Genomic DNA, 23,715 nt, shown 5'->3' on the forward strand with positions numbered 1-23,715 from the left:
GCATTGGGAGCTGATCACAAACCAGGGGTCCACTGTACTTAGGTTTTGAACATGTATGTGCTACTTCAACCTCACTGTCAGTTTTCATTGAACAAAGCTCTACACTGTATGTATCTTAGTTCCTAATTAATCAATTGATGGTAATATTTTCATTTGTAATTTTTATTTAAGTTGTATTATTTGTCATTTACAGGATCTCGGAAGTGGTGATTTGGCTTCGGATCTGTATATTGTAGCCCATGTTGTCAGAGTTGGACGCATGTTGTTCTCTGAGTCTGTGAAGAAGATGTCGTCACATAATTATCGACGACCGTATGGTATAGCTCTCTTCAGATTAGCTCAATCTGTTCTACAAGGAGGTGAAGGAGAAGTATGTTACAAGTGTTCTTTGCAGTTTTTACTGTTTACTGGTCAATTATTCCTATAGATGAATAAGACACTTGTGCAACAGTTGGGTATCTTTTTTAACAAAATGTTTTGCCAGCACACCAGGCTTCCTTAGTCAAATACAGAGGTGGCTAAATTCCTGGAAACAGTTGAAGAAGTAGAGAGGTATTTTTGAGGTGTTCAGTCCCTCAGTTTACCTTTCCACTTTTTCAACTCTTCTTCTTTCAACAAACCGGCTGTATCCCACTGAAGCAGGGTGGCCCCAAAAAAGCAAAAACAAAAGTTAAGTTACTCTTTTCAACTTCAGTAATGTATATAGGAGAAAGGGTTACTAGCCCCTTGCTCCCGGGATTTTAGTCACCTCTTACAACATGCATGGCTTACAGAGGAAGAATTCTGTTCCACTTCCCCATGGAGATAAGAGGAAATAAACAAGAAAAAGAACTAGTAAGAAAATAAAAGAAAACCCAGAGGGGTGTGTATAATACACTTGTACATGCATGTGTAGTGTGACTTAAGTGTAAGCAGAAGTAGCAAGATGTACCTGAAATCTTGCATGTTTATGAGACAGAAAAAAGACACCAGCAAGTACAGGCTTTTGTTTTACACTCGCTTGGCAGGATGGTAGTACAGGTCCGCCATCACAAATCCGGCAATCAGTTATTCGGTTCCTTCAGTTATTCGGCACTAATTTTGGCTAGCATAATTTCAAATTTCCAGGGTCACCACACCAACCTGCTGGTGCATAAGTCATGCTAATTTCTTTTTCTCCATTTGTTATTACCTGCTTACTTTTAGCCCTAGCCATGGTTCCAATGAATAAAAGAAATGCTTTTTGTTGTGTAATGCACCGACACAGTACATTGTCCATTAAAGATAAGGTGGCTTTGAAGCCACTGTCGGTTGTCATGAGCTCAGTCTCGTGATGCAGGAGAATATGCTTTATTATTACGCTAATATCAACACTACAGCTTATTGCCTATACAATTGATCTAATGTGACATAATAAACAATATAAATAACATAAAGCATGTTAAATAGTCCAGAATAAATAATATTTGGCATAACACCGAGCAGTTCGACAGAGTTATGAAGAGGATATGGTATACAAATACCATTCTCCTATCCCTGTCTTGGGGGCTTATATTAGAGAAAACAGTATAGTGCAGGGCTAACTGTGATATACACTCGTACTGCACCATAAGCCTGAACAAAAGTTATTTTCTCTATGTAGATTATCACACATAGCAGCATATGTGTAGAGAACCTAGGATAACCCAAAAAAGTCAACGTGGCTTATTTTTAGTACCTGGCTTGGATTAGCCATATATGATTTTTGGTAAATATTCGATTCCCAGCCAGGGTAGAAACATTAGGCGCGTTTCTTTGTACCTTTTGTCTATGTTCACCCATCAGTACATGGGTACCTGGGTGTTAGCCCACTAGTGTGGGTGTTATCCTGGGACACTGACCTAATTTTCTTGTAATACTCTGCATAACAAGCGACTTTCTATATAGTAGTATGTCACTGATGTCAACTATGTCTATATCCCATGTACATGTACGTGTAGTAAATAAAATTATTATTATTATTATTATTATTATTATTATTATTATTATTTTTTCAATTGTTTGTTGGGTTATCTTAATGAAACTTGGGCAGTGTATGATGGAAAAAGATGCTTCTTAACGTACACCAAAAATGAAAGAAATCAGACCATAAATAGCGGAGTTCACTTCTCAGCCCTTAGCGGCCGCTTAGCGGTATATTTTTGATTGGTTTTATGGTTATATTCTCGTTTTTCAGTCTCATTTGATAGAACGAAAGATATATTACAGAAATAGATATGATTTTGATTGCTTTTATGACGAAAAGTACCTTGAAATTGCGCTCACAGTAGCGAATTTTCAAGAGTAAACATATGACGTCACCGTCCAGTACCTGTCCACCTGCCAGTCAAAATTCCAATAGGGAGTCAAGAATGGGTTGACATTATTTATACAATTATTACAATAATGCAGCAGTCTGTATAACAGTAAATCTTATATTTTTTTGTGAATAAAAATTCCAAATGGAAAGCAGGAGTAATATAAGAGGGGCCTGGAGCCATGACTTATGAACAGAGAAAATGTTATTTTAGTGCCAGGAATGTCTGCATTGTTTATTCTGGACCCTATTTTGAAATTGGCATCTGATGAAATTTGTGTGAAATTGGCCAAATTGCCAATTTCTGACCACTATATTGGGTAGTTGAAATAAGTGAATGGGAAGTCTCTTATACTCGGTTGACAGACTAGAAGTAAATAAGTTTATTCAGGTATACACAAATACAGTTACATAGATCATACATAGCAGTGTATGTATAGAGAACCTAGGATAACCCAAAAAAGTCAGACAGTGACTTACTTCCAGCACTGGGCTTGGGCTTGCCATATATGATTTCTGGTAAATATTTTTTTCTCTCAGTTGTTTGTTGGGCTGTCTTATTGAAATTTGGGCAATGTATGGTGGAAAGATGCTTCTTAACGTACAACAAGAATAAAAAAGACAGACGATAAATGAGGGAGTTCACTTCTCAGCCATTAGCCGCTTCTTTGCGGTATATTTTCATATGGTTTTTTGGTTGTATTCTCGCTTTTTTTATCTCATTTGATAGAATGGAAGATATATTACAGAAATAGACATGATTTTGATTGCTTTCATGACAAAAAGTACCTTGAAATTGAGCTCAAAGTAGCGGAAATGTTTGATTTTTGCCGATGTTCAATGAACTTTGTGTAAGTCAAGTTGATTAATTTTATTAAGTGTATTCTAACCTAACCACTCTATAATCTGGCAAACTCAGTAATCCGGCACACTACAGGTCCCAATGATCCTGGATTTGTGATGGAGGACCTGTACCTCCCTGGGCAGTTGCTGTCTACCATTTTCTTCTTCTTTCAACGTACCAGCCGTATCCCACTGAGGTGGGGTGGTCCAAAAGAAAAAACTAAAGTTTCTCCTTTTAAATTTAGTAATATGTAGAGGAGAAGGGGTTACTAGCCCCTTGCTCCCGGCATTCTAGTCGCCTCTTACAACACGCATGGCTTACAGAGGAAGAATTCTGTTCCACTTCCCCATGGAGATAAGAGGAAATAAACAAGAACAAGAATTAGAAAGAAAATAGAAGAAAACCCAGAGGGGTGTGTATATATATGCTTGTACACGTATGTGTAGTGTGACGTACCTGTAATCTTGCATATTTATGAGACAGACAAAAGACACCAGCAATCCTACCATCATGTAAAACAATTACAGGCTTTCGTTTTACACTCACTTGGCAGGACGGTAGTATCTCCCTGGGCGGTTGCTGTCTACCAATATACTATCTAGAAATTTTTTAACTGTCTTCATTAATTCAATCATTTTTGTTTTCATCTGAAGAAACCTGCCAAGTATGTGAATTGTTTTGCCAGTAATGATACAGTGCCCAGTTGTTGCACATTGTTCATTTACTCAGACTTCCTACAATAAATGTATTCACCACTCGCTATAAGCTAAAGACGAAAGTATTTTACAGTGTGTGTACTGTGTATGCATTTTTTAGGCCAACTTTAGTGTTCATTTAATTTATGATAGTGTAAACTGTTGTCTGGCTTTTATATGCATTTGAAAGTGAAAAAAGTTTGTTTCACTTTAAGGCTATTTCTGCTTTACAACAGTAGCCCAGAACCTAACCTGCTGTATAAGCAGGGCCCTCCTGTATAATAGTTAAGTGTGGTCTCCAGTTTAGCCTGTCAGCACCAGGTAGCAGGATGGTAGAGAGCAACCATACAGGGAAGTGCTATCATCTTGTCAGGTGAGTGTGAAATGGAAATCCATTAAATTTTTTTTTTTTTTGGTCTTCTGTCTCATGAACAAGTAAAATGCCAGATATCTGGCATTGTACTTACCTACATTCAGATATGCATATCTTTACTCTCCTATGTGCTCTTTAACCCTTTGAGGGTCGACAGGCCCTCTCCGAAACTCGTTCTCAGGGTCGGCCAAATTTAAAAAAAAAAAAAATATTTTCTCTTATAAAAAGATAGAGAATCTTTTCCCGATCATAAGGACACCAAAAGTTTGATATTTGATAGAGAACTTATGGAATTATGCTCTCGCAAAGTTAGCGGTCTCGGCGATGTTTACGCATCGGCGATTTTGCCCACTTTGAGCCCCATTTTCGGCCAATTTCACTGTACTAGTTGACAAAAAACATGAATATTTCGCTAGAACTCATTTTTTCTATCGAATGGGTGCAAGAAACCACCCATTTATGAAATTCAACTATCCAGTACAGTGGTCAGAATTTAGCAATTTTGCCAATTTCACACAAATTTCAAAAGATGCCAATTTCCGAATAGGGTCCAGAATAAACAAGAAAGACATTCCTGGCACTAAAATGACATTTCCTCTAGTCATTAGTCACGTCTCAAGGCCCCTCTTATATTCTTTTGCTTTCCACTTTGAATTTTTATTCTCACAAAAAATATAAGATTTACTGTTATGCAGACTACTGCATTAGTGTAAAAAATGGTATAAATATTATTGGTGCACTTGTGAAAGAATATTAGACTCACCAGTTGACGTGTATTGCACGCTTGGCACGATTTGTTTACTTTTGAAGTTTGGTAAAAATCGAACATTTCTGCTACTTTGAGCTCAATTTCAAGGCACCTTTCATTGTAAAACCAGTCAAAATCATCTCAATTTCTGTAATATGTCTTCCATTCTATAAAATGAGACCAAGAAAACTAGAATACAACAATAAATACCATACGAAAATACACTGCAAAGTCGCTGATTTATTCCAAAAAAATGGTCAAAGTTTTTTTTTCTCATTATGTACTGTGTGCTGCAGGATTTTTTTTAGACTGTGCACACTGACCACATAGACCCATTCTTTCATATGAAGGCCTACCAGCTTTCTCCCACTAGATTTGAGGCCGCTAGAATTTATGCGTACTAGTACGTCAAAAACCCCTACGCGTAAGACGTACTAGTACGACCAAAACCCTCAAAGGGTTAATAGTTTCTCACTTAGTAGAAATGGTCTGAGACCAGGTCATGAGAATAGGGATGGGAAGATACCAAAATTTATGTTGATGATATTCGGTTTTAGACTGATACTGATATCGTAAAAATTAGTTAATGCTCACTGATACTGATATTTTGGCACAGTCCTACATGAGATGATAATTTTTAAATCCAGTAACAGCTAACAGTTGTACCAAGACAATAATAATGGATCTGTTTGTTATCTTTATTTCATGATAATTTGCAGTAAATGTTCATGCTACTATATAGAAAAACCATTGATGACACTAGTAACTAAGCAATCTGTTGGCCATAGGTAACGGTGGACATACACAGGCACACAGTACACACAAACTGCTAGTAAAGGTGAAGGAGTGAACAGTATCATGGCTAAAGTCTGAGGGAAATAATTTGCATTTACTTCACTTCCACGGGCGAGGATAGAACCCGCGATCAGAGGGTCTCAAAATTCCAGACCATCGCGTTAGCCACTGGACCACTTGGGTTCTACCCCCGCCCGTGGTTTGTTTGCAATCGTGTCATTACGATTTCGTGGGTCACTTCACTTTCTTTTTTACATGAAATTAAGTATGGGTTTGGTTTAGAAGAACATGTAAGCAAACACTAGGACATATTTACTTACATGCTTGTGTGTTTTCTGAACCACCTTGTCTGTATTTATTACCAAGTTTATATCAAATATGGTTTTGAATAAACGTATGTGTATGTCTTTGATGTAATCATAGTTGTATACAGTTAAACATTATTGTGATTACTCACTTTACAGGTTGAACTTACTGGGAAACTTTTCACTTCTGATGAAAAAGACTTCTGGCAACTACCTGAGCTTGTTCTGAAGAAGCAGTCCAACAAGTACTCTATTATGTCAAACAATGCTAGTTATGGTGAGTCTCTGATGGTCTTAGAGTAACCTATTTCTTAAGTGTTAAATCATGCTACTTGCAAGGGTTACTTTCCTAGAAAGCACTCCAAATGTTTGAACCACAAAGGTAGATAGTGATTCACTAGACAGAGAGTAATAGGTTTACATGTTTTGTTTTTCGCCATCAGACTTGTTCTTCCTACTGCTGTTGTAACGTAAGTTGCTGCAGGGAAATGCTGTATCATTCTGTACTTAGGAGCTATTTTCATGTAACATTATGGATATTAAAACATGCTTATAAGTCGAATCAAAGAAAAATCTATACGTTACATCTAATTTTGCAAAACTATCGATGAAAAAATTCCAATAGTATGTTAATGCAAGTAGTGACCTCGCAGACTTTGGACACAATAATAACACTTGCAGCATGTAATGCCAGCACTTCTCATATTACTCCCCAGAGATTCGAATTGCTTCATTCTTCAGCAAAGAAGTAAATCCTCAGTTGATGGTAAATTTAAAAGAATGCAGTGCCAAACAAAAGCATAAGGGGGTCAGGTAAATCTATTAAGCTTTTTTTTTTTTTTTCTTCCTCAAAAAGATTCTTTGAATTGTTTTCATTTTGAATTCTGAGCAGTGAGTTCAAACATAGATACCTCACCATTCACTAAATCATGTAGCCGTGAAACCTCTGCTCCTCCACCTCCCTGACCTTATAAAAACTAATGTTAAAGATTAAATTATGTAGAGGCAGCACCTTCAGAATACACAAATCAAGGGAACACTGTGCTCTGTAAATTACCCTGTAAGCGAAACTTTAATTCCATTTGTGATATTGTAAATCAAAATACAGGTTAATGAGGTGTAGAGCAAAATTTAAAGGAAAATTTTAATCATTGTAGTAGTAACATTCAGTACTTGATCTTATTGGATTTTCTAACCGATTTTTCTTAAATTGTTCGGTTTATTTCTTTCTCTTAATTGTCAACCATTTTCCATTTCCTAGTAAATCAGGTGTAGAAGGTGCCCAAGTCTAATGTACCCAAGGTTTTAGCATTTTAAAAGAATTTGTTCCCCTATCATTTTATCTCTCTTCTCTTTTGCTCTCCCTGCAGCAATAGTTTTTAGTTAACTATGACCATGTTACTTCCAGTCACACATACACAGTACTGAGGGTTTTCCTTTATGGCTCTTAGTGCTTATGTGACCATTACCACTACTTCACACCAATACCTATCTGCCCCCTGTGTTTCCTTTCTCATGTCTCTGTATTACATTGATAAAGCTCTTGGAGGGTGAAACCTCTTTTCAGATAATAAGATGTTGCATGTGTGTTCTTAGTCACCATCTTGTCAGTGTTATATTCTAGTTCTATCTTGATCCATGTATAATTGTAATTTTTCATAGTATTTTTCCCTATCAGATACATATTCACTTCTCTGAAAAGGTTGAACCCTCATCTTCTGAGCAGACACAAATATATGTCATTTAAATTTGCAATTTCTAGAACATATATTTATAAATATTTACAGGAGATCACTAACTTACAAATACAGTGGTACCTTGGGATACGAAATTAATTCGTTCCAGAAGGCTATTCAAGTGCTGATACCAAACTAATTTGTTCCCATAAGGAATAATGTAAATTAGATTAATCTGTTTCAGACCCCCAAAAATACACTTACAAAAATACTTACAAAAATGCACTTACATAATTGTTCGAGTTGGGAGCTGTTCGTATCCCGAGGTACCACTGTACCACAATTTACACACATTCGTACTCACACATGGTTCACCTAGGAAGCAATTAAAGTTATACAACATGTGTGAAATAATTCTTCGCTGTATGAGTGTTTTCTTAACAAATAACTTGTTTTTAAATTGAAAGACCAGGAAGGTAACTCATTTGTAAATTGGGGCACCTCCTGCATCTGCAAATAATGTAATCCAATTTCTAACCATTTTAATTGTGACAGGCTTGGTGGTTAGTGTGAAGGTCGTTCATGGAGAGCTTGAGCAAGCCACCAAAGAAAATCCCCTTTTGCTCAAGAATGTTTGCGTTACGAAGAAACTAGGGTTTTCTGATGTTATTATGCCAGGTGATGTAAGGTAAGACCCCATAATTTCTCCAGTTTGACTCTGTTTTATTAAGTATCTGAGAATGTTGAACTTTGATCTTAAGACTGAGTATTTTTATCTTAGTATGTTATTTTCACTGACCTAAATAAGGAAGACCATTCACCATCTCTCATTCACTAGCTGTCATCCTGAAGCATGTAGACATCACAATTGAAATGTTCCTTCAAACTGCAACAACTCCCACCCATTATAAAATGCTGAAGTGATTAGCGAGTTACCTGATAAAAGTGGGGAAACAGCTAATGTGATTAAAAAATTACTCAAGGAACTAGTCTTGTGAGACAATGCTTCCAAATATAGGGCTGTGTTCCATAATCTAATGTCTCCATAACTCTTTAACCTACTTACCACCCTACGTCTAGTCACCCTGTGTCTAGTCAGATGTTATAATTCTTGGTATTCAGGAGTTAATTAGGGCCCTAACCCTTGACTTTTTTGCATTTCGGAAAATTAATCGTCAGGAATTGAACATTATCTGGCGACCTTGTTTGATGTAGTGAAATGTTATGTAATCTGCCAATCACCAGGAAATTTCCATCTCTGTCTAGTGGTTAATCACCAAGTTGTCCATGGGCAGTTCAAGAAAGTGGTACTCTAATATATTACTGAGTATCCTAAAACAATTACACACTGTATGACTCTCAGGTTTAACGCTGGTATTGTTGAATGTATTAATAACTAGGTGTATTTTGGCCAGTGCTCTATTTGATAAAGGTGTCTGTGTTTCTTAACCACCCAGGGAGGTACTACCATCCTGCCAAGTGAGTGTAAAACAAAAGCCTGTAATTGTGTTACATGATGGCAGGATTGCTGGTGTTTTTTTTTTTTTTTTTTGTCTCGTAAACATGCAAGATTTCAGGTACGAATTGCTACTTCCCCTTACACTTCGGTCACACTACAGATGCTTGTTCAAGCATACATACCCTTCTGGGTTTTCTTCTATTTTCTTACTAGTTCTTGTTCTTGTTTATTTCCTCTTATCTCCATTGGGAAGTGAAACAGAATTCTTCCTCCATAAGCCACGTGTGTTATAAGAGGCAACTAAAATGCTGGGAGCAAGGGGCTAGTAACCCCTTCTCCTTTAGGCCACCCTGCCTCGGTGGAATATGGCCAGTTTGTTGAAAGAAAGAAAGAAGCTTTGTTTCTTAATCCCAGTCCTCTGTCCCTCAGTGCATGTGATGGGAATAGTGCAGAATACTGCATAAGTTGATAATGCAGTCAAATTGTAGCCTTGAAGCATTGAAAAGAATCAGAAGAGGCATTCACAAGTCTTCATAAGGTAACTAATATCTAAATTTCATCAATAAAAATGGTAAAATAGGATATTACATTGCCCAGATATAATTCATGCCTTTCAGAGAGAAAAAAAAATTCTAAAATACACAAGCACATTAAGTCTGAAGCTATTCAGAAGTTACATTATTAAGTTATCAGCTTAGAAGAGTGGAAGCTAATCAGATAAGACTTGGAAATTGTCGCATTAAAAGCAGTATTTTAATTTTTACAGCTTCAAAAAAAAAAAAAAGTGAATTGGTAGCTACACAAGCCAAAATCAATTCAAACTTTTTCAAATAAAGTATTTTTTTTTCAACAAGTTGGTCGTCTCCCAGTTAGGCAGGGTGACCCAAAAAGAACGAAAAAAAATCCCCAAAAAGAAAATACTTTCATCATCATTCAACACTTTCACCTCATACATAATCACGGTCTTTGCAGAGGTGCCCAGATAGAACAGTTCAGAACAATTTTTTTTTTTTTCAACAAGTCGGCCAACTCCCACCGAGGCAGGGTGACCCAAAAAGAAAGAAAATCCCCAAAAAGAAAATACGTACTTTGATCATCATTCAACACTTTCACCTCACTCGCACATAATCACTGTTTTTGCAGAGGTGCCCAGAATACAACAGTTTAGAAGTATATACGTTTAAAAATACACAATATATAACTCCAAACTGCTAATATCCCAAACCCCTTCTTTAGAGTGCAGGCATTGTACTTCCCATTTCCAGGACTCAAGTCCAGTTATATGAAATAACCAGTTTTCCTGAATCCCTTCACTAAATATTACCCTGCTCACACTCCAACAGCTCGTCAGGTCCCAAATACCATTTGTCTCCATTCACTCCTATCTAACAGTGCTCGCGCACGCTTGCTGGAAGTCCAGACCCCTCGCCCACAATACCTCCTTTACCCCCTCCCTCCAGCCTTTTCGAGGACGATCCCTACCCCGCCTTCCTTCCCTTATAGATGTATACGCCCTCCATGTCATTCTACTTTGATCCATTCTCTCTAAATGACCAAACCACCTCAAAAAACCCTTTTCAGCCCTCTAACTAATACTTTTATTTACTCCACACCTTCTCCTAACTTACACACTCCAAATTTTCTGCATAATATTTACACCACACATTGCCCTTAGACAGGACATCTCAACTGCTTCCAGCCACCTCCTTGCTGCAGAATTTGCAACCCAAGCTTCACACCCATATAAGAGTGTTGGTACCAGTATACTTTCGTACATTCCCCTCTTTGTCTCTATCAGTAACATTGTTTTGTCTCCACAGATACCTCAATGCACCACTCACCTTTTTTCCTTCATTAATTCTATGATTAACCTCATCCTTCATAAACCCATCCACTGACAAGTCAACTCCCAAATATCTGAAAGCATTCACTTCTTCCATACTCCCTCTCTCTAATGTGATATCCAATTTTTCTTTATCTAAATCATTTGATACCCTCATCACCTTACTCTTATCTATGTTCACTTTCAGCTTTCTACCTTTACACACCCTCCCAAACTCGTCCACTAACCTTTGCAATTTTTCTTTAGAATCTCCCATAACCACAATATCATCAGCAAAAAGTAACTGTGTCAACTCCCATTTTGTATTTGATTCCCCATAATTTAATCCCACCCTTCTCCCCAACACCCTAGCATTTACCTCTTTTACAACCCCATCTGTAAATATATTAAACCATGGTGACATTACACATCCATGCTTAAGACCTACTTTTACCAGGAAGTAATCTCCCTCACTGTCCTTAAAAACTCTTTACAGCATTGAGTAACTTACTACCTATTCCACATATTTGGAACATCTGCCACTTAACTCCCCTATCCACTCTATCATATGCCTTTTCTAATTCCATAAATGCAGTGAAAACTTTCCTACCTTTATCTAAATACTATTCACATATATGCTTCAATGTAAACACATGATCCCCTACCCATTCTGAAGCCTCCTTGCTTATCTGCAATCCTACCCTGTCTTACTTCTAATTCTTTCAATAATAGCCCTACCGTACACTTTTCCTCGTATACTCAGTAAACTTATTCCCCTATAATTTTTGCAATCTCTTTTGTCCCCCTTCCCTTTATATAAAGGAACTATACATGCTCTCTGCCAATCCCTAGGTACCTTCCCCCTCTTTCATACATTTATTAAACAAAAATACCAACCACTCCAACACTATATCCTCCCCTGCTTTTAACATTTCTGTCATGATCCCGTCAGTTCCAGCTTCTTTACCCCCTTTCATTCTACGTAATTCCTCATGCACCTCCCCCACACTCGCATCCTGCTCTTCACTCCTAAAAGATGGTATACCTCCCTGGCCAGTGCATGAAATTACCGCCTGCCTTTCATCATTGACAGTTAAAAGTTCCTCAAAGTATTCCTGCCATCTACCCAATACCTCCATCTCCCCATCTGCTAACTCCCCTACTGTTTTCAACTGACAAATCCATTCGTTCCCTTATCTTGTTTATTTTACTCACAAATTTTTTCTTATTTTCATCAAAATTCTTAACAGTGCCTCTCCCACTGTATAATCTGCTCTCCTTTTGCACTATCACCATTCTCTACACCTTGCTTTTACTCTCCATATACTCTGCTCTTCTTATAACACTTCTGCTTTGTAAAAGCCTCTCATAAGCTATCTTTTCCTCTCTTATCACACCCTTTACTTCATCATTCCACCAATCACTCCTCTTTCCTCTTGCACCCACCCTCCTGTAGTCACAGACTTCTGGCCCACATTCTAATACTGCATTTTAAAACTATTCCAACCCTCCTCAACCCCCCCACTACTCATCTTTGCACTAACCCACCTTTCTGCCAATAGTTTCTTATATCTCGCCATAACTTCCTCCTCCCTTAGTTTATACACTTTCACTTCTCTCGTACTTGTTGTTGCCATTGTCCTTTTGTCCCATCTACCTCTTACTCTAACTGTAGCTACAACTAAATAATGATCCAATATATCAGTTGCCCCTCTATAAACGTGTAATTCCTGAAGCCTACACATCAACTTTTTATCCACCAATACATAATCTAACATACTTTCATTACATGCTATATCATACCTTGTGTAATTATTTATCCTCTTTTTCATAAAATATGTATTACTTATTACCAAACCTCTTTCTACACATATATCAATTAAAGGCTTCCCATTTTCATTTACCCCTGGCACCACAAATTTACCCACTAATCCCTCCACAACATTCTTACCCAGTTTAGCATTGAGATCCCTAACTTCAAGTACTCTCTCACTTGGTTCAAAACTCCCCACACACACACACTCAACATTTTCCAAAATCTCTCTCCTCTACACCTCTCTCTCCTCCAGGTGCATAAATGCTTACTATAACCCACTTTTCACACCCAACCCTTATTTTACTCCACATATATCCTCTTTTTTCCTGCCATAATTTATCCTTCAACATTATTACTACTTCTTTAGCTCTAACTCTATTTGAAACCCCTGACCTAATTCCATTTTTCTCCCCACTGAAACTCTCCCACCCCCTTCAGCTTTGTTTCACTTAAAGCCAGGACATCCAGCTACTTCTCATTCATAACATCCACAATCATCTCTTTCTTATCATTTGCACAATACATGCACATTCAAACATCCATTTTGATGGTTTTCTTCTTTTAGTTGACTTTACAACATGCATGGCTTATGGAGGAAAGATTCTTATTCTACTCACTTCCCCATAGATTTACCACCATTTAAAGAAGTAAGCACAGTAGGAAATTAAGATGGTTAACCTTACATAAGCTTAGTGCACATATGTAAATTTTAAAAAATTGTCTTAAGGGCACATAGATGCTACAGGCACATAAAAGAACATTAAGGAGGTCTCGCCTAGGATACCCAAGTAAAGTCAAACAGTGCGACTTATTTATGATTGGAATCAACATTTTCCAATTATTTCACAAATAAATTTGATTATTAAAATTGGCACATGATAACTTACACAACCTAACATCGAGGAACATTGAGGAAAACACATGAACACTAAAAGTTTGAAGTTGACCGGAAGATGCATTTTCCAGTTATTGCACAGTTATTGATGCTTCAGCCATTAAAGAATGATTCTGTTTAAAATTGTTATGCAGTATTTTAATCAGAGGAAAGTGCTAAGCTCTATGGGTTTAGCACTTTCTGTGGAATGGGAGGTATTCAGATTTGATACAAGCAAGGAGGACAAGTCCAGTTTCTGGGATCAACAGCCCCTCACTAGCATCAAGGCAAAATAATGAATAATGCAATAAGGTAAGATAATCCTGTACCATTTCAAGATTAAAAGTGACAAAAGAGCATCTATACATAACTACATCTCATCAGGATACATGAATGTTGAAATTTTGCAACTGAGCAGAGGGGCCTGTCTCTTCATTTTACACAGGAAGAAAATTTGGAAATGGCCTATTTAGCAGTGTGCATAGAGTACCCACCCATTTAAATAGTACCATAACTCTTACCCAAGATACATACACAAGCATTGAAAATTGAAGCTAATCAAATAGATGTTCTTGAGTAATAAACAAAAATTTGTGGGAAAGTAAATGGAAATGTTGCTGAGAATGTTTTGAAAAATAGGAGTCTCCTTTCTTTAAAGTTGAAAACACCATTAAACCAGGGCTTTTATTTTCAGTTTACTTTTCTCATTTATGTTCTGTTTGAAGGTCTCTACAATCCTGTAAGAAAAAATATTTGATTTTGATTCTTTAAAATAATCCAATTTGATAAAACTGGCAAAAAAAAAATTGGCAAATTGCAATTTACTCAGTCCAAAATTAGTATAATAAATTTCCTATAAGATACATCAGAATTTGTTGTTAGAAGCTGATCAGAAGAGCCATTCTCTAGTTATTACTTGGGGAAACAGTTTGCTTATTAAAATTATTAAATTTAAATTTACACATCTCAAAGTAAGTGAGAAGCTACGTTTTAATAAAGCACACCAGTGGTAAAAAGTTCAATGCTGATCAGAAAAGGCATTCTTCAGTAATTGATCTTTTTCCAACAGTTCCAGGTTATTAAACTATTTCAGTAAAATTTAAAATTTTCATCTTATACTAAAGTTTGTTGGGTATTATCCATCTTATAGACTGCATCATTAATAATATTTTGAAGTCATTCAGAAGAAGCATTGTTCAATTATTGAGAAAATATAAAATCATTATTTATTCAATGAAATTAACAAATTGGGATGTGTGAAAATGTGAAGGCAATCAGAGGAGTCATTCTCCAGTTATAGTGATTTCAACTTTTTTTTTAATACATCAACAAATTTATTTGCATGCAAATGAAGCTCAATAGGTACTATCCTGGCCTTAAGAAAAGAGGAGATACACTGAATATTATATAGCAAGACTTGATGGGATTTAAGATTTCATACTATTTTTTCACATAAAATGGTCAGATCTGCACCCACACATTTGAATTTCACTTGGTCTTCATAACTATACACAAGTGTTCAAAATTTTAAACTGAGTGGATGAGGTGTTCTTGGGTTGTGAGCAAAATAAAATGGAAAACTTGGAGGAAGATAGAAGAAAAGCAAATTTCAGGCAACCTCTTGAAGGTATCCTTTTTGGGGATACCTTATAATTATCATAGAACAATAAATATAAACTTCTTAACCCCCAAAGTTGTTTCTTCTAGTTCACTCTTCTTACAATGATGAATTTGAGCGATTCTTGAAGTACGGTAATACAGTTGATTTCCTATTATGCATCAGATTTTCACTGGCATTATTTTATCGATTTTTTTCTACTATAATTTGTTAATGAAATGCACTTGCTTTGTGTACAGGGTGTTTTGGTGCATGTGTGGTATCTCATTATATTTTGGTTCAAATTAGTTATGAAACTAGGAATTTTGCACTAAATGTTTCATTTTTGCTTGGTACACAACCCCTAACTTGAAAACTAAATAGGATTGTGCTCAAAATGTTTTCATTGGCTATCCCACACCCAAATTTTTATATAAAATTTTTCTTGTGATTTTGAAGGCAATTAGAACAATGTTTAAAGATATAAAATATGTCTAAAATGCTAATAAAAGAATTTGCAAAAATATTGGTATATTCATTCAGCATTTTTGAAAACACAGCACATTACCCTCCATCAGCACTAGAAAGTTTATGATATACTGTATGTAAATAAATGTAGTATGTGGTAATTAGATGATGCATGCTCCGTGAAAAATTACTTCCATTAATATTTTAAATGTTTGATGAAACTTAATTCAAAACTTCCGGACAGTGAATATAAGCCCTCTGTATATTTAGAATGATATTTATTTTGTGAAATATATGTATGTGTATCACAACTTGTTTGTAATATCATTTTTATCACAATATAATCTTTAAAATATACTTTTTCTTTTCAATTATTTATAGATATTTGGTATTGCTTTCTTCTCAGAAATGACTTGTACGTGACTTTAAACAGTGGAGAATTTGAGAGAGGCGGCAAGTCTGTGGGTAAGAACATTGAGGTAACTGTGCTGACTCTGGATGCTGAAGGACAGGCTTTGCAGGTATGCACTTGGGATACATTAGGCTCTCTTAGTTTGAAAATAGTATTTAAAATTCTGTTGAATTTTATCAGTACAGATTTTTTTTTCTCTCAACAAACCGGCCGCATCCCACCAAATCAGGGTAACTTAAGATGAATTAAAAAATCTTTTTTTTTCCAACAATGTGGTTGTATCCCACTGAGGTAGGGTGACCCAAAAAGAAAAGTGACAGTTTTTCTTTTTAAATTTAGTAATTTATACAGAAGGGGTTACTAGCTTCTTGCTCCCGGCATGTTAGTCGCCACTTACGACACACATGGTTTACAGAGGAAGAATTCTTTTCTACTTTCCCGTGGAGATAAGAGGAAATAAAGAAGAACAAGAACTATTTAGAAAAATAGAAGAAAACCCAGAGGGGTGTGTATATATATGCATGTGTAGTGTGACCTAAGTGTAAGCAGAAGTAGCAAGATATACCTGGTATCCCGCATTTAATTTTATACGTGTTATAATAAAGTACAGCAATGTCATATAATACATTTTCTCTCCACCTACACTTGGCATGTAGTTATTGGGTAAGTCAACAATCATTACTTAATAAATCAGAAAGGTCTTCCATCAAATTATCATAGAAGAAAAGAACTGGTGCTCAACAGCATTATAAAAGGTTTCTGATTGAATGCAGATCTATTTGCAAAATCTCTGCAACACAGATTTGATTGATCTGTTGATGCTGCCATAAAAAGAAGAGAGAAATATTGAATAAAAAAAATGCACAATACTTTTACTGAAACAATACACAAATAACCAACAAATTGTAGACTGAAACTTACCTGGAGTTTACCTGGAGAGAGTTCCGGGGGTCAACGCCCCCGCGGCCTGGTCTGTGACCAGGCCTCCTGGTGGATCAGAGCCTGATCAACCAGGCTGTTACTGCTGGCTGCATGCAAACCAATGTACGAGCCACAGCCCGGCTTGTCAGGTAACGACTTTAGGTGCTTGTCCAGTGCCAGCTTGAAGACTGCCAGGGGTCTGTTGGTAATCCCCCTTATGTATGCTGGGAGGCAGTTGAACAGTCTCGGGGCCCCTGACACTTATTGTATGGTCTCTTAACGTGCTAGTGACACCCCTGCTTTTCATTGGGGGGATGTTGCATCATCTGCCAAGTCTTTTGCTTTCGTAGTGAGTGATTTTCGTGTGCAAGTTCGGTACTAGTCCCTCTAGGATTTTCCAGGTGAATATGATCATGGATCTCTTTGGAAAGCATATAAATCTATAGGGGAAGGAAGGCGGGGTAGGGGTCGTCCTCGAAAGGGTTGGAGAGAGGGGGTAAAGGAGGTTTTGTGGGCGAGGGGCTTGGACTTCCAGCAAGCATGCGTGAGCGTGTTAGATAGGAGTGAATGGAGACGAATGGTACTTGGGACCTGACGATCTGTTGGAGTGTGAGCAGGGAAGGGATTCAGGGAAACCGGTTATTTTCATATAATCGGATTTGAGTCCTGGAAATGGGAAGTACAATGCCTGCACTTTAAAGGAGGGGTTTGGGATATTGTCAGTTTGGAGGGATATGTTGTGTATCTTTATATGTATATGCTTCTAAACTGTTGTATTCTGAGCACCTCTGCAAAAACAGTGATTATGTGTGAGTGAGGTGAAAATGTTGAATGATGATGAAAGTATTTTCTTTTTGGGGATTTTCTTTCTTTTTTTGGGTCACCCTGCCTCGGTGGGAGACGGCCGACTTGTTGAAAAAAAAAAAAAATCTCTCCCGCCTGCATTCCAGGGAATACAGGTTCAGGAACCTCAAGCGCTCTCAGTAATTGAGGTGTTTTATCTCCATTATATGCGCCGTGAAGGTTCTCTGTACATTTTCTAGGTCAGCAATTTCACCTGCCTTGAAAGGTGCTGTTAGTGTGCAGCAATTTTCCAGCCTAGATAGAACAAGTGACCTGAAGAGTGTCATCATGGGCTTGGCATCCCTAGTTTTGAAGGTTCTCATTATCCATCCTGTCATTTTTCTAGCAGATGCAGTTGATACAATGTTATGGTCCTTGAGGATGTTTCAGTCCAACTTGGAACATTAACCCCTTAACTGTCCAAACGTAGATCTGTTTTGTTTTCTCTAGCACTCCAAACATAGATCAACGTATTATTTTTTCTGCTTCCAAATTTGGCACAATTGGCCTGAGATGCATGATCAGCATAGAATGGGTCTTAACACTCGGTGTGCACAGTATTAAAAAAATCTGGGACCACTGAGTACCTTGTGGGAGCACCAGTTTAATTGAGTGCCAGTTAAAGCAAACAGTGCAGCAAACATCATCAGTGATGTTGACCCCAAGTTTAGTGGCTTTGAGGTAGATGTGGCCACAAGTGGTCAAGGAAATATCAAATAATAACCCATGTGCAACATCCTTTCAATTTTGGTACCACTGGTAGTGTCATCCTGCTAGAATGTCCTATAACCTATGCCCTAAGTAAAGAGAAACAATTCTGGAACGTGTAATAAGTGTTTGGCAGGCTGGCTGGCGGCTGGCTGATTGGCTGTTTCTATCTCCGTCTGTCTGCATCTGTCTCTATCTCTTTCAGTCTGTCTCACAGGTACACATAAATACAATTATACATAGTGTAAATTACCTAGGATAACCCAAAAAATTCAGGTCAAGTGATTGTGCTTGTAGATATGCATAATAAGCATGACTGACAAGTAATACGCATTTTCACTTGTTCAGGGTTCAGACGTGGCAACTCTGGATTGTGTGTAATACCTGTTGGTTCATGAGTCACTCTGAGACAGAAAGAGACAAGCAGAGAGACAGAAAGAGAGACAAGTAGACAGAAAGAGAGACAAGTAGACAGAAAGACAGATAAGCAGAGACAGATAAACAGAGAGCTAGACAGACAGACATGTTTGTATGTAACAGTGAAAACAAAGCAAAGGCAGTGCACAATCATCAGATGTGTCTCCACTGTTGCACTGTCAGCAGTGGAGTGACACTCGTCTTACTCCTGTGTGTCCAAAACATTGCTGAGACCTATAAATACAGTGGACCCTCGGTTATTGGCTGTAATCCGTTCCAGGAGGTCGGCCTAAAACTAAAATAATATTTCCCATAAGAATTAACTCTTCGACTGTCCAAGCCCATTTTTGAAACTGTCATTCTGTGTCGAAAAATATTCAAAAAAAAAAAAAAAAAATTTCTTGCCAAAATGTTAGGTTTATTTTACTGAGTGTTTTAAACCTAAAAAAAATTTTGCCATCAATACTTACCGAAATATAGAGGCGCAAAGTTGGCAGAAAATGAGCCGCATATGGCAACAGCAGCGAATGCCGCTCACCCAGTATTCTTTTATGTACTCCAATTCGAAGGTTTCTTGTATTTCCCAATGTTTTTGTTTTCTAAGTAACTTGTGGCCCGTGAGACCGAAGCAAGGTGCATTGTTCAAATGTACACTCATTGTATGCAACACAATAACCACACAAACATCATTATTATATTGTTTACAAAACTTGTTCACACAAACCAACAATACAAAAAAATGTTTATTACTGTTGTTCTATAATATTTATACAGTGGAACCTCTATTTGCGAGCGTGTCCACGTGCTCGTTTTTCTAAATAAGAGCAGTCGATTTTTTTGCTTCCATATGCGAGCAAAATTTCCATTAGCGAGCAGACTTCAAGACAGGTTCCTTGACACTGGTTAGGGGCTCTTGCTCTTGATCTTGGGAATTGTATCTTATTTGTTTGTTGGACTATCTTATTGTCTTATTGAAACCTAGGCAATGTGTGATGGAAAGATGCTTCTTAACGTACACCAAAAATGAAAGAAATCTAAGCATAAATAATGGAGTTCACTTCTCAGCAATTAGTCGCCCCTTAGCGGTATTTTCGTATGGATTTTATGGTTGTATTCTCGGTTTTTTTTTGGTCTCATTTGATAGAATGGAAGATATATTACAGAAATAGATGTGATTTTGATTGCTTTCACAATGAAAAGTACCTTGAAATTGAGCTCAATGTAGGAGAAATGGTCCATTGCTTGGCTGTGTTTAAGAGTAAACAAATTAGGTCACTGTCTATTCCAGTATGCAGTCATGAATGGGTTGACATTATTTATACAATTATTGCAATAAGAAATAACAGTAAATCTTATATTTTTTGCGTGAGTAAAAATTACAAATTATTTATGTAGTAGTAGGTTGGTAGACAGCAACCACCCAGGGAGGTACTACTGTCCTGCCAAGTGAGTGTAAAACAAAAGCCTGTACAGCGGACCCTCTCCTAACGAACGCATCGCATAACGTTAAATCCGCCTAGCGATACATTTTAACGCAAAAATTTTGCCTCGGCTAGCGCTAAAAAACTCGCTCAATGCGATTCATTCGAGACTCGTCCACGTGCAGCCTGAGCCCGCCTCACTTGTTCCGTGGGTGCCAGTGTTTACAAGCCAGCCACCGCGGTCGCTTCCATGCATACAATCGGAACATTTCATATTATCACAGCCTTTTTAGTGATTGCACCTGCAAAATAAGTCACCATGGGCCCCAAGAAAGCTTCTAGTGCCAACCCTACAGCAAAAAGAGTGAGAATTACTATGGATATGAAGAAAGAGATCTTTGCTAAGTATGAAAGTGGAGTGTGTGTCTCCGAGCTGGCGAGGTTGTACACAAAACCCCAATCAACCATCGCTACTATTGTGGCCAAGAAAACGGCAATCAAGGAAGCTGTTCCTGCCAAAGGTGCAACTTTGTTTTCGAAACAGAGATCGCAAGTGATAGAAAATGTTGAGAGACTGTTATTGGTGTGGATAAACGAAAAACAGATAGCAGGAGATAGCATCTCTCAAGCGATCATATGTGAAAAGGCTAGGAAGTTGCATGACGATTTAATTAGAAAAATGCCTGCAACTAGTGATGATGTGAGTGAATTTAAGGCCAGCAAAGGTTGGTTTGAGAGATTTAAGAATCATAGTGGCATACATAGTGTGATAAGGCATGGTGAGGCTGCCAGTTCGGACCACAAAGCGGCTGAAAAATGTGTGCAGGATTTCAAGGAGTACATAGACAGTGAAGAACTGAAACCTGAACAAGTGTTTATTTGTGACGAAACAGGCCTATTTTGGAAGAAAATGCCAAACAGGATCTACATTACTCAGGAGGAAAAGGCACTCTCAGGACATAAGCCTATGAAAGACAGGCTTACTCTGTTGATGTGTGCCAATGCTAGTGGTGATTGCTAAGTGAAGCCTTTATTGGTGTATCACTTTGAAACTCCCAGAGTGTTCAGGAAAAACAATGTCCTCAAGGCTAATTTGTGTGTGCTGTGGAGGGCAAACAGTAAGGCATGGGTCACTAGGGACTTTTTCTATGACTGGTTACACCATGCATTTGCCCCCACTGTGAAAAACTACCTAATTGAAAAGAAATTAGACCTGAAGTGCCTCCTGGTATTAGACAATGCTCCTGGTCATCCTTCAGACGTGGCAGAGCGACTTTCTGCGGAAATGAGCTTCATTAAGGTCAAGTTTTTGCCTCCTAATACCACTCCTCTCCTACAGCCCATGCACCAGCAGGTCATTTCCAACTTCAAAAAACTGTACATAAGAGCTGTTTGAAAGGTGCTTTGTAGTGACCTCAGAAACTCAATTGACTCTAAGAGAGTTTTGGAGAGATCACTTTAGCATCCTCAGTTGTGTAAACATTATAGGTAAGGCTTGGGAGGAAGTGACTAAGAGGGCCTTGAACTCTGCTTGGAAGAAACTGGCCAGAATGTGTAGACAAAAGGGATTTTGAAGGGTTTGAGGCTAACCTGGGAATCCTATGCCAGTTGAGGAATCCATTGTGGCATTGGGGAAGTCCTTGGGGTTGGAGGTTAGTGGGGAGGATGTGGAAGAGTTGGTGGAGGAGGACAATGAAGAACTAACCACTGATGAGCTGCTGGATCATCTTCAACAGCAAGAGGCCACACCTGAGGAAACTGCTTCGTAGGAGAGGGATAGAGAAATTGAGGAAGTTGCCTACTTCAAAGATTAAGGAATTGTGTGCAATGTGGCTTAAAGTGCAAACCTTTTTTTATGAAAATCACCCTCGCACAGCTATTGCAAGCCGTGCTGGTGACTATTACACTGACAGTGTTGTGAAACACTTTAGGAATGTCATAAAGGAACGGGAGGTACAGGCCTCTATGGACAGATCTGTTGTGCGACAGAGGTCCAGTGATTCTCAAGCTGGTCCTAGTGGCATTAAAAGAAGGGAAGTAACTCCGGAAAAGGACTTGCCACCTCAAGTCCTAATGGAAGGGGATTCCCCTTCTAAACACTAACACCATCAACACTCCTCTCCCATCTCATCAATCATCACCAGATGTTCAGTAAAGGTAAGTGTCATGTAACTGTGCATGTCTTCTTCAGTTTGTGTGTATTAAAATTAATATTTCATGTGGTAAAATTTTTTTTTGTTCATACTTTGGGGTGTCAGGAACGGATTAATTTGATTTCCATTATTTCTTATGGGGAAAATTAATTCGCCTAACGATAATTTCGCCTAACGTTGAGCTCTAAGGAACGGATTAATAGCGTTAGGCGAGGGTCCACTGTAATTGTTTTACATGATGGTAGGATTGCTGGTGTCTTGTCTGTCTCATAAATATGCAAGGTTACAGGTATGTCTTGCTACTTCTACTTACACTTAGGTCATACTACACATACATGTACACGTTTATTTATACACACTCATCTGAGTTTTCTTTGATTTTATCTTATTAGTTCTTGGTCTTATTACTTTTCCTTTTATATCCATGGGGAAGTGGAATAAGAATCTTTCCTCCGTAAGCCATGCGTGTTGTAAAAGTCAACTAAAATGCCGGGAGCAATGGGCTAGTAACCCCTTTTCCTGTAAAGATTACTAAAAAAAATAATAAGAAAATTGTCAAAGTGGGAAGTCTGAATGTGCGTGGATGTTGTGCAAATGATAAGAAAGAGATGATTGTGGATGTTATGAATGAGAAGAAGCTGGATGTCCTGGCTTTAAGTGAAACAAAGCTGAAGGGGGTGGGAGAGTTTCAGTGGAGAGGAATAAATGGGATTAGGTCATGGGTTTCAAATAGTGTTAGAGCTAAAGAAGGAGTAGCAATATTGTTGAAGGATAAGATATGGCAGGAAAAGAGGGACTATAAATGTATTAATTCAAGGATTATGTGGAGTAAAATAAAGGATGTGAAAAGTGGGTTATAGTAAGCGTATATGCACCTGGAGAAGAGAGAAGTGTAGAGGAGAGAGAGAGAGATTTTGGGAAATAATGACTGAATGCATGGGGAGTTTTGAACCAAATGTGAGAGTACTTGTGGTTGGGGATTTCAATGCTAAAGTGGGTAAAAATGTTGTGGAGGGAGTAGTAGGTAAATTTGGGGTACCAGGGGTAAATGTAA

The 23,715-nt window shown here is 37.8% G+C and overlaps 1 protein-coding gene across 4 annotated transcripts in view; it reads left to right on the forward strand.

Annotated features, from left to right (window-relative positions):
• The window catches only part of spg (dedicator of cytokinesis spg), a 312,850-nt gene that overhangs the window by 45,254 nt on the left and 243,881 nt on the right, over positions 1–23,715 (forward strand). For all 4 annotated transcript variants that reach the window (XM_070102877.1, XM_070102878.1, XM_070102879.1 and 1 more), the window contains exons 10-13: positions 194–370; positions 6,234–6,351; positions 8,306–8,438; positions 16,193–16,307. In XM_070102877.1, the coding sequence (XP_069958978.1) occupies positions 194–370; positions 6,234–6,351; positions 8,306–8,438; positions 16,193–16,307 (543 nt within the window). The remainder of the gene's footprint in view (positions 1–193; positions 371–6,233; positions 6,352–8,305; positions 8,439–16,192; positions 16,308–23,715) is intronic.

This window comes from Cherax quadricarinatus, chromosome 83 (genome assembly GCF_038502225.1).
Source record: "Cherax quadricarinatus isolate ZL_2023a chromosome 83, ASM3850222v1, whole genome shotgun sequence".
NCBI lineage: Eukaryota > Metazoa > Arthropoda > Malacostraca > Decapoda > Parastacidae > Cherax > Cherax quadricarinatus.